At 44.6% G+C, this 12,099-nt stretch overlaps 2 protein-coding genes across 2 annotated transcripts; one reads left to right on the top strand and one right to left on the bottom strand.

Moving 5' to 3' along the window:
- Positions 1-1,920: 1,920 nt before the first annotated feature.
- Positions 1,921-4,027, top strand: LOC310878306 (uncharacterized protein; the record flags this gene model as incomplete). The annotated part of the gene is made up of 2 exons (XM_083792561.1): positions 1,921-2,629; positions 3,801-4,027. The coding sequence occupies exons 1-2, from the start codon at positions 1,975-1,977 to the stop codon at positions 4,025-4,027; spliced, it is 882 nt and encodes a 293-aa protein (XP_083648687.1). The 5' UTR covers positions 1,921-1,974.
- A 1,711-nt stretch (positions 4,028-5,738) lies between these two features.
- On the bottom strand, positions 5,739-12,099 carry LOC310877952 (procathepsin L-like). Its single transcript, XM_083791970.1, has 8 exons — positions 11,992-12,099; positions 10,801-10,943; positions 10,242-10,341; positions 9,233-9,333; positions 8,640-8,828; positions 6,948-7,113; positions 6,225-6,330; positions 5,739-5,926 (listed from the first exon to the last, which is right to left on the bottom strand). Exons 1-8 carry the CDS (start codon positions 12,089-12,091, stop codon positions 5,827-5,829), a joined length of 1,005 nt encoding a protein of 334 aa, XP_083648096.1. The 5' UTR covers positions 12,092-12,099; the 3' UTR covers positions 5,739-5,826.

Here is a 12,099-nt window from a genome sequence, read left to right as displayed (position 1 = left end):
GGGAAGTAACTAATTACATTTACTCAAGTGCTGTACCCATTTTGGGGCATTATGTTATACTTTGATCTACGAGCAATATATTCAAATCTTTGAATATATTATGTATTCTTTCAGAGCGAACGTTTTTAACTCAAATCTTTGCTTCTGGGGAGGTCTCTGGAACAACATATTGTCAGATGGGGGTCGGCGGCCAATTACATATATTTTTGGGGGTCCTTGACATGAAAATGTATGAGAACGAAAATTGTCAGGATTTAGAAGGCATTTGTAGAATCATCCTCAGGTCTAAATGGGTTAAGTACAATTTTGAGGTACTTTGACTTTACTTGAGTATTTTCAACTTCCAATAGACTTCTTTAGACCAAACAGGGGGACTTCGATCCAAACAGGGGATAGACTCCATCTCCCAGGGGTCTAGCGCATTGTAACGGGGATAGACTCCATCTCCCAGGGGTCTAGCGCATTGTAACGGTGATAGACTCCATCTCCCAGGGGTCTAGCGCATTGTAACGGGGATAGACTCCATCTCCCAGGGGTCTAGCGCATTGTAACGGGGATAGACTCCATCTCCCAGGGGTCTAGCGCATTGTAACGGGGATAGACTCCATCTCCCAGGGGTCTAGCGCATTGTAACGGGGATAGACTCCATCTCCCAGGGGTCTAGCGCATTGTAACGGGGATAGACTCCATCTCCCAGGGGTCTAGCGCATTGTAACGGGGATAGACTCCATCTCACAGGGGTCTAGCGCATTGTAATGGGGACAGTCGATCAGGTCCGGTGATAGCAGATCAACGTGGCGAGGCACGTAATGTTGTAGCTTTCTAAACTTTAGAAAACTACACCGCGGTGATAAGCTATCACCTCAAACTCAATATAGGTCTTCAGATGTCACCCGTGGCTTCTGTGTGCCGTTAGGGTGTGGGGATAGGCTTAGTATGTGAATATGGTCGGATTATTGGGACGTCGGACTAACCTGCAGTCACATCCAGTTCAGCTCAGCTCATCCACCTCTTTCATCGGTTTGTCCGTCCGTCCGTCCGTCCGTCCGTCCGTCCGTCCCCCCGGGTTTACGCCTAAACCCTAACAATTAACGTCACAAAAACTATGACTAAAAGCACCCCGTCCACCTGGGCGAAACACCGGGGAAAGAGATTGTCCCCCTCACAAGCTCAGAGCCAAAATACCTTGGACTCAGCTTTTGGTGATTTACCACACATGTAAATCAAGGAAATATAGCTTGTGGTTTCTAAAAAAGAAATACAGAAGGTCAGAATAAAGACAGAAAGAAACAATCTGTCTGCTTCTTCGCACACGTTTAAATTGTTGATAATCCACTCAATATACCAAACAGTGTTACAGCGCAGGCACACCTTCGCGCACAGCCGCGGACAGAGGAAGCTGACGCCCGGCATTCCGGCTTTTTAGACAGCTGGTGGATGGAAAAGAAGCTCCAACTCCGCGGCTGACTGACGCGACGGACAGATTCCCGGAAGCGCTCTCCTCCGCGTCAGTCAGCCGCGGAGGTGGAGCTTCTTTTCCATCCACCAGCTGTCTAAAAAGCCGGAATGGCGTCCGGCGTCATCTTCGTCTGTCCGCGGCTGTGCGCTGAGGTGTGCCTGCGCTGTTAGGATCACTAAATACTTAGAATTTAACCTAGTGGTTGGGAGAGGTGAGAGATCTATGCAAATAAGTATATCTTCAAGTAGTTTCAGTTGCTAATGTACGTCACGTCATTTTGGAAATTCTGTACTTTAAAAAGGTTACACGCACACACTTCTAAATGTCTGTTGACCAATATGAGTGTCATCATCACAGCCAGGAAACAACCTCAACCGATTGACATATTTCTGATTTCTGCATTAGGAACTAACACTGATTACTGCCTCACTGCACACCCAGGCAAACAGACAGGCAGGCAGGCAGGCAGGCAGGCACCAAAATAAACCAAGACAAAGTTGGGATCAGTCATCACAATGTGTGGGTTCAGATGGATTCCAGCATGTTTATTTTACCTGCTTGCCGTCGACACCAGCCTCTCTACACTGGACCTCTACCGCACAAGTGGAGATACCGTCATCCTGCCGTTCGTCAACCGGCTGCCTGGCGGCGACCGAGGCTGCGAGTCAACCACGTGGATTCATAGCCAACAAGATTCGGCGACTGCCGTCACCGTGGCCGAGAACGGCGCGATTCAAACGAGTCGACTGCAGCCGTCCAAAGCCACCCGGATGAGTCTGGAGACAAACTGCTCTCTGACCCTCAAGAACGTCGCGGCCGAAGATGTCGGCCATTATGTCTGCCGACAGTTTCAAAATGGAAGGCAGCGTGGGGACGACCAGCGCGTCGGCCTGTCCGTGCTGGCGGTGAGGGAGGTCACCAGAGGGCCCGGCGGGGGGACAGAGGGACGGACGTTGCAGTGCTCTCTGTTTGGATACGATGCAAGCTGCCAAAGTCTCGGCGTGAGCTGGACGGACAAGGACGGTACGCTGCTGGCGGACAACTCTCAGAGGCCTGGATGTTCTGCCAATCTGACCGTCCACACGCGCCACCTGACCAGGAAGGTCAGGTGTCAGGTGACCGTCAGCGGAGGCGTGAAGACGTTTGTTGACTTCCCAGAAGTGGCGGAAGGTAACTAAGGCGCGATTCATACTCCTATTTTGGAGCCGAATAAAAGTCGGTTCGGCTCTGTAGAGCCTACAATGTGATGTCGGCTCTTCGGTGCTACCGAAAATTTCTGATGAGCCGAAATCTAAAACTACAGCACCGAAACAGTGGTAAAATAGGAGTATGATTCGGCCCTAAGTATACTTATATTACTCATCAATATATTTCTACTTTACTACAAAGCAGAGGCAAATATTGTAGTCCACAACAATTATCTGACAGCACAAATAAAGCACATTACAAAACATACATTTTTATATAGTTCCGGTATTCAAAAATAGCAGATAACACAGTCTCACCCGCAAAAAGTCAAATGTCGACTTTTTGGCAGAACCCACGAAAAGTCAAGTTTTTACTTTTCAAAAATCTAATTGCGAATTTTCTTAAGGGGCCGCTGTTTTTCCTTTGTCTTGCCATTGGTAAACCAAACGGGGATCAAAACAGTTAAATGACGTCATGTCGCCCAGGCTGTGGCGTAACCGTCTGGGCACCCGACTGGTAATCCAGTCGCAGTGTGCCGCGGGTTCGACTCCCGAGCCCGACACGGCCTTTACTGCATGTCTTCCCCCATCTCTCTCCCGTTTCCTGTCAGCCTACTGTCTGTCCCTTCAAAGAAAAACAATAAAAGGCGTAAGCCGCAAAAAAAAGAATATCTAAAAAAAAAAAAAAAATCAGATTACAGTTGACATTTGACTTTTTGTGGGTGAGACTGTGTTGGTATACTATAAGCTCACCATGTTGCTCTGTGACATTATGCGTCATGAATACTTTAAGTTTGGTATACTGTAATTATAATGTGATGCCAATACTGACACTTTTGAATACAGGACTTGTACTTGTAACAGAGTATTTCTACATTGTGTTACTGTACTTTTACTTAACCATTTCTAACCTTTAACCCATTCAGGACGGGAACCCCTTTTGGTGTGCATTATGTTACACTTTAGCTGTTGACAAATAGCAGATCTACAAGCTCATAGCGCGGCACCGAGTGTCGCACTATATACGCGTGGCGCATTTTGAACTTGACGATCTGCTATTTTTGACTAAATTAGTCTATGCATGGCAGCATTCATATTATTGTTATAAGTAACAACTCTTGAGTACTTCATCCACCACTTTCCATTCCATGCAGGAGACATGATGACAACAGCCACCCAAACATCCCTTGGTTCCAGGGGAACAGCGGCTGTCCATCCCACGCCAGCCTGCTCTGATCGTTTCCACGGGGTGGTGTTGGTGGTTCGTGTCGTAGGGACGGCCGTCATGGTCGGCCTCGGCGTCACTCTGCTTCTCGTCAGCAGACGGACGAAGACGCAGACTCCCCGAGACACCGATCCCCACGCTGTGGCAGAAGTCTGATGCAGGATCCCTCTTTTGGACTGGGAAGTATTAACCCAGAAACTGAACATGTCCAGTTCTGTGATGGTTCTCTGTTTACGTTTCCATTGTAATAAAGCTTGACAAGCTCACAAAGCATCACAATGTGAATCTATTTTAATGCAAACATTATGAGTTCTGGGGTTAATCCCTTAAAGTAGACCATACCAGCCCTGGCGAAAAAGGATTTTGTATTTTAGAACAAAATGCCAGGTGTAGCGCATGTTTTGTAATTGCATTATCATGCTATTATGCCCATAGATATACAGAGTGAACTTAACAATTACGGTTTCCTCGTCATTAATCCACGGGTCCGCCTGCAGTCCTTCCTCTTACCACTAGGGCCCAATGCTTCAATGTTGGAGCGCCTCACTGGCCCCTTGGTATAGACTAGACTAGAATAGACTACATTATGGACACTGTTCAGGCTATTTTCATGTATCTCCTCCTGCACTACTGCATCTTCAAAAATATAAACAAACAGTATTCATTGCTGTACGCCCAGATGTCATCAAATTTAACTAAACAGAAATGGGTACAAATGTGTTCTAAAATATGTGAATTTTTGATGACCCTTAATTGGTGTCATCTTGAGTTGGTGTGTGTTACTGAATGTTCGAGAAACCAGAAATATCAAAGACAAAACACTCGTTTTGAACAATGCAAGTTGGAAATGCTTGGAACTTATGGAATGGAACTTAATATCTGGGTGGGGCATCACCCAGATATTAAGTCTGTGTCCCTTTTATGCCTGAATGATGTCAGAACAGGCCAGCTCCATAAAATGGAGCATGGGCAGGGGCCCAGGCAGGGGCCCTGTCCAGAGCCCAGGCAGATCTTTTTGGGGGCGGTTCTGGACAACCGTGGGTCCGACCGACTCGACACCGGGCACTGCACCCGTGTGTAGAACGTCAGGACTCAGGACACACACACACACACACACACACACACACACACACACACACACACACACACACACACACACACTTTTAATGAAATTTAATTGATCCCCATGCACACATGACAGAAGTCTGGTTGCGGGCTCCCTCTGTTGGACTATACAAAGTGTTAACCCGGAAGCAGAACCTGTCCAGAACCTGAAACTTCTCCAGTTCTGTGATGGTTTGTGTTGTATACGGTATGTTTCCATTATAATCAAGCCTTACACGCTCACTATAAGAATCACAATGTGACGTGTTGTGGGCCTGGTGTGGTACATCGGCTATTTTCATCACTATTTATTTCAATCTAAAAGCCGATCTCTGAATGACAAAGAAATTGGAAATGAAACACTGTCAGGAATTGGAACAATATTGTTGCTCTTTATTTGACGCATCATCGTTGAGACCTTTGTCAGGACAGACAATAACACAAATAGCACAAATGAATAACCACCAAACATCTAACGGCTCCACCCCCAGTGTGTATACTGTAGGTCATTATTGTCCACCAGTAGTCCACTGCGTCGTAGTCTATTAGGGGTAGCTGGTCATTCAGACGAGGGGATAGCTGGTCATTCAGACGAGGGGGTAGCTGGTCATTCAGACGAGGGGGTAGCTGGTCATTCAGACGAGGGGGTAGCTGGTCATTCTGATGAGGGGGTAGCTGGTCATTCAGACGAGGGGGTAGCTGGTCATTCAGACGAGGGGGTAGCTGGTCATTCAGACGAGGGGGTAGCTGGTCATTCAGACGAGGGGGTAGCTGGTCATTCAGACGAGGGGGTAGCTGGTCATTCAGACGAGGGGGTAGCTGGTCATTCAGACGAGGGGGTAGCTGGTCATTCAGACGAGGGGGTAGCTGGCTGCTGTGGCAATCCCACACTGGTTGTCCTTGTTCCTGCTCATCTTGATGTAGCCCATGTCGCCCCAGCCCTCTCCCCAGCTATACAAACACACATTTATACCAACTGTCAGGGTCGTGCATATATATGTGTATATAAGACATTAACGTTATTCTTAAAAAAATATATATGAACGTTATTAAAATGTTAGTGTTTTGTTGACTAGTATTTGGGGACCCACTTGACAATGTCAATCAGGTGGGTCCCACCGTTTTTGTACTGTACTGTACTGTACTGTACTGTACTGTACTGTACTGTACTGTACTGTACTGTACTGTACTGTACTGTACTGTACTGTACTGTACTGTACTGTACTGTAGACTACTGTTATATGTTTACCTGTTCTTCACTATCCAGTAGTCCAGTCCATCCTCTGTAGTACCATAACCCACCACCAGGACAGCGTGATCCAGGTTATAACTGCACGCTGGTTCATCATACACGCCTACAGGAACACACACGCACGCACGCACGCACGCACGCACGCACGCACACACACACACACACACACACACACACACACACACACACACACACACACACACACACACACGCGTATAATTACGGCGGTACTATACTTGTAAGGACATTATCATTTTAGAAGAGATTTTGATCTCATTTCATTTTTTACCCCTAACCTGTGATACAGTGACCCTGATCTCTAAATATACCTCATCCTAACACACGTTTTATTTAGCTTTGTAAAAAAAAAAAAAGTTTATAATAATAAATACAAATTTGAATATATAATAGAATAGAAGAAATAGTACCTGCATGAGCTCTACACCAGCGAAGGCCTACTGGAAATGTTATCGCGTTTTTGAGGGCCTAAAAACATATAAAGTTGTGCAACTTTGCACGCACATCACAAGTGCCGAGTGTGTTCATTATATATATATATATATATTTATTTCTTTTTGTCTTTATTGACAGTTTAACAGTAGTTTGACAGGAAAGGGGGAAAGAGACGCGCTGTCAGGCTATAGGATTACCAGCCTATAGGTTCCCGGACGGCTCGGCCATGTTAGTTTCAGTATACAATGCATACTGCATGGTTCTCACCTGACCGGTAGAGCTGGAAGGACTGGTGGCTGGCGTCGATGGCGACAGACACCGGCCCCTCGGTGGCCACAGCATTCTGCAGTAACTCCTCGGTGGCTCCGGTGAGGTCCGCCCAGCCGCGGCAGGTCGCTCCCACGGCGCTGGGGTCAAAGCGACAATCCCCCTCCTGGCGCCGCATGCAGTGGAGGGAGGACGAAGGAGCACTCGCGGTTATTAGTCGAGTAAAAGTATACTATAGGAACACCACGATCATTCACAACCAGTGGTGGGAAATAGTACTCAATTGTTTTACTTATGTAAAAGTACCAATTCTGCAAGTTAGAAGTACTGTTGTTTGTTAGTATAGCTTGTAGATTGGCTATTTTCAAATTGTCAAAATGTATAGCGTTGAAGTGGTTAATGTGTGTTTTCTAATAATACTAGTACTGGAAATTGGAAATACTCAAGTAAAGTACAAATACCTCAGAAATTGTACTTAAGTACAGTACTTAAGTAAAAGTACTTAGTTACTTTCCACCACTGTGCACAACGCTGTTTCCCAAACGGTGGACCAAATTTTAAAGGTCACGACTGGAGTGAAAATCTGACACATCTAAGAAATTCCATGAATAAAAAAATAATACAATTAAGAAGTAATGAAAATAGCCGATCTACAAGCTCACAACGTGCCGCGATGTGACGCATTATGTGCGTGTACATCTGCTAATTTTCCCTAGTTTGGGTCCAATCTGTCTTTTGGATCTCGACTTGAATAGTTTGGGAACCACGCCTGTGTAAACATTTTGACTTGAGTAGTATGCTCAAATGTATTGCAAAATGTAAATATACTTAGAGTATAGTGTAAACTGTAAATTAAAGGTGCTAAAGTTGTTTTTTTGTTATTTACAAACCTTTATCTATAGCTCTGCATAGTAATAATAACTGCCACTTGTTTGTTTATTTATTTTTACATGACAGTGTGGCTATGTTTAGGCTACGTAAAGGACCACTTTCAACCTATCCTCATATTCAGTAACAGGTCCTCACTAATGCTCATTATAATATGGCGCCATTTCTGAAATCGTCGACATGACCAAACCTGCCTATCCATGATGTCAGAGCGTCTGTATCTCGGGCGCCATTTCTGGGAAGGCAAGCTTCTGCGTGCGTCACAGAAGGGGGCGTTCGATATAGGCCAATCAGAGGCAATGTAAACGTTTGTTTTCTCATGCCAATATAAGTCTGTGATTGGCCAGCCCAGCGTGTCATCCGCAAATCCACTTAACTTCCGCCTTCCCTGCGATCCAATGAATTTCTGCGGCCAATGAGGTATCTATAGGTGTTTATGTCTGTGTGAGTAGACAGAAATGGTGACTATCCTGCTTGGCACTCAGCATCAATGGGTTGGATTGGGGGGTCAAATCAACGAATCAAATGATTTCCGAGCGTGGCACGGCTGCAGCTCACCCATCCAAGAGATGGGTCAAATGCGGAGAACGAAATTTCACTGCGGTAGTGTGTGACAAATCGTACGACTTTGACTTTGATGATATGTCACAATTTTCTGTCTACTCGTGCTTTGTCTCAGAGGTAGATAGGCCTATTACCATGAGCATCAGTGATGGCCAATTATATGAAGATAAGTTTTAAAATGTAGTAAAGGAATTCAGAGTACAGTAGAAGAGTACACTTATTGTTCCACCACTGACTGACCGTAGCTTCGTAGGGGTAGGACTCCTCGGTGTCCAGGCCTTGGTACTCGATGTAATCAAAGGCCTGGTCTATGTTTCCTCCATTACAGCCCTGGTTTCCGTAGCTTCCGGAGCAGTCCACCAGCTGCTGCTCGCTGAGAGAGACCAGTTCCCCCGTCTGTCTGAAGTGCTGTCCCTCCAGAGAACCCGTCTGGAGGTGGGCGGGACAGACAAGGACAAAGACATATCTTTTATATAGTTTTATTTCGGTGTTGTACATATGTACAGTTAAGTTAAGTCACAACTAACATTACAAAAACAGTACATGGCCATTATAAGCCGCGGCTTATAACGCCTACCCTTTCTGTCTTCAACAATGACAAAAGTGTTCTTTTCATGCAATATTTCAGATTTCAACAGTGCCGCCCGCATATGTGAGTTTTGTAATCTCTGAGTCAGCATCATTGGAAATGAGGATCCTGCTCTCAATGTTTTTCAGAGAAAAACAAAGGCTGAATGAATGAATGAATGAATGAATGAATGAGTGAGTGAATGAGTAATAATGCACGCACTTGCACGCACACACACACACACACACACACACACGCAGCATACCGCGCTGAAGGCCCAGCAGGAACCACACTGCCCCTGGTCCTTAACATCAGTTACATATCCCCAGTTCCTCCAGTCCACTGCGGTGGGCAGCTTGATGCCCCCTGGAGGTATGAAACCATAATATCATTCATTATCGTTCATCTCGGGTCACGCTCACAATAATCATTATCGTGGAGATATTAATCTATGGTGAAACTGTCGTTGTCACACACTGGACCTGAGTTAGCTCTGTACTTTGGAATCAGAATATCTTTATTGTCATTGTGAAAGACAATGAAATTGATTAGCAATCCAGCTCAGTCCAATTAAAAAAATAATCTATATAAAAGACATACGTCTACTCATAACTACAGTTGCTGGATAAAGATACAAACACAAACATGCATTAACCACCTTATTTCGGCTATTTTCTAAAGATTTTCATACATTTGAAAACTTGAAACATTCTGCAAAATGAGTACTTTCTCTTTTGTACATTTTGAATTTCGTTCTTTTAATTGTAACAGAATATTTCTATATTGCAGTACTCATACAACATGTGCATGTGAATATACTGTTGATATACTTTTCAGCCCTAATGATGGTCCATAAAGTAAGACAGAGTTACGACATTGAGGAGGCAGAAGAATTAGCGCTGTAGCCAGGAGAGTGACAAGCTGGAGTTTGAAATACATTGTTTACAACGAGACCGGCGCAAATATCAGCAATTTTAGGCATTTGTGCAACATGGCAACTGTTTTAAAGTATTACAGTAGTACAGTAACAACTATCTACTCTCTGTAATGTTTATGTTATGTACTATTATTAAAAAACGATCTGACATAAAGGGATTTAAGATCATTAAAGCTGGGCTGTTGCCTGAGTCCAGTGCATTCTGCCATAACTTCCGGTCCAGGACATTGTCACTCTTTGCCTATAGCACTAAGAGCCGCCATTGGACTGGCCCCATGACGTGAACGGAGTTGTCGTAACGCTGTCTTACTCTATGGCTCTGGATTGTCCCACGTACCTGCTGGTGGCAGGTAGGCGGAGCCTGTACGGCGAGGCGTGGAGGAGTTGGACGAGCGCAGGAGGCCTCGGGAGATGAAGCGTCCGTACCCCACTCTGTCCTGTTCACATGGGTCGGACATGAAACGTTAAGTGCATTTACTCAACTATTGTACTTTGTGAAAGAACCGTAATCCTGGTCTCTATACTGCCTCCCCCTGGTCAGCTGGGGTGCCTGATGAAGTGGAAAACGGAACTGATTGGAATAACGTGTTCGCGTTCTGAGCTTGTATACATCGGCTAACTCCAGCATGCAATCAAAATCAGACAGCAAGCCCAGCCAAAACACATTTTAGTTGACTAAACGATATATTACGATATATGTATTATTACGATATATATATATATATATATATATATATATATATATATATATAATGATATTTAGTCGACTAAAACTAGACAAACACTAAAGCATTGCAGGTGACTAAAATGTGACTAAAACTAAATGGAAACTGATTCAAGAAGACTATGGCTAAAACTAAATTAAAACTTGCTGTCAAAACAAACGGAAACACTACCATGTCAGCGAAGGAGGTCATGCCCAGGCGGAAGGACTCGATTCCCTGGTCCGCAAGGATGTTGTGAACCAGCACCCGTTTGCGGTTATTGAGCCAGACATCTTTACGATGGGCCTCCTCTGCCGCAGAGCTGTACACCTTTCCTGGATAGAATGAGATCAGTGGTTTTTGATTGATTGATTGATTGATTGATTGATTGATTGATTGATTTATTAACAGTTTGGAGAATTACAGTAGATTTCAAGCACAACTCAATACAGAGACTGTCAACTGTGGACGACACCATAAAGCATTACGCTTGTTTACAATATGGGTCCACCATGTCCAATTCATCATAACCTTTAGAGACGTACAAATATACACTTCTATATAGTTTACTTTCTTTAACAGTTTGCATGATGGACAATTAAGCACAGGGGAGTACAGTACAATACAAGGTCTGGTAAAAAGGATAAAATCATGAACCCAAGAAAGCCCCATTGACTTGTTTCCATTGGTGTCAAGTAACTACTGTAAAATATATATGTTTCTATGTCAGTGGACCTTTTTCATGTCAAGGACCCCCAGGAATCATCTGTATTTGGCCGCGGACCCGAAAATGTTGTTGTTCCAGGGACCCCGCTGAAGCAAAGATTTGAGTTTAAAAATAAATCACTCTGAAAGAATATAGAGTATATTCAAAGATTTGCGCCACATTTTCACGATTTTTCAAAAATAAAAATGTCAATAGCTAAAGTATAAAAAGCAAGGCTTTTGCACACCTACAGGCGACAGGTGCGTAGGAGAGGGTACGCGGTGCCCAACAATGAAAAAGGAACAAACACCCGCACACTGTCTTTGTGTTCATAAAGATATCCTGATGAAAGGTTGGTCACTGCATTTGAAGACAGTGTGCAGGTGTTTGTTCCTTTTTCAATAGCTAAAGTATAACATAATGCTTAAAACACCAAAAGGGGTTCCCGTCCTGAATGGGATTAAGGACATGTCACACCAACGCAACTCCTTGCTACTGTCATTGGGGATAACCATTAACCGCGGTTGCATCATGCAACTACATAGAGATAGATATTAGTCTCCCGAGGAAGACATTTGTCTTAGACAAACTACATGGCATGCAACTATACTCGCAAACCGTTTGGTTGCAAGGAGTCGCATGACGAGTCATTGGTGTGGTTTGGGTCTCAGTCTCACCAAATTTGAGTTTCCACGCATGGAACTCCAGGTCTTCCAGGGTGATGGTGGCAGCGCTGGACACAGCCAGGATGACACCGGCAACTAGCAGGAACTGCATTCTGACTG

The sequence above is a fragment of the Protomyctophum parallelum genome, assembly GCF_964188405.1.
Source record: "Protomyctophum parallelum genome assembly, chromosome: 20".
In the NCBI taxonomy this organism is placed as follows: Eukaryota; Metazoa; Chordata; class Actinopteri; order Myctophiformes; family Myctophidae; genus Protomyctophum; species Protomyctophum parallelum.
This window is presented reverse-complemented; position numbering and strand designations above follow the sequence as displayed.

What these genes read in the sequence shown, in the direction of transcription:
- LOC310877952 (XM_083791970.1), bottom strand. Translation starts at nt 12,091, where the DNA reads ATGCAGTTCCTGCTAGTTGCCGGTGTCATCCTGGCTGTGTCCAGCGCT. An exon ending in TGACCTCCTTCGCTGACATG is followed by an intron (nt 10,342 to 10,800) that starts GTAGTGTTTCCG and finishes CCATGTGAACAG; the next exon opens with GACAGAGTGGGGTACGGACG. An exon ending in CCTGCTGGGCCTTCAGCGCG is followed by an intron (nt 8,829 to 9,232) that starts GTATGCTGCGTG and finishes GCCCACCTCCAG; the next exon opens with ACGGGTTCTCTGGAGGGACA.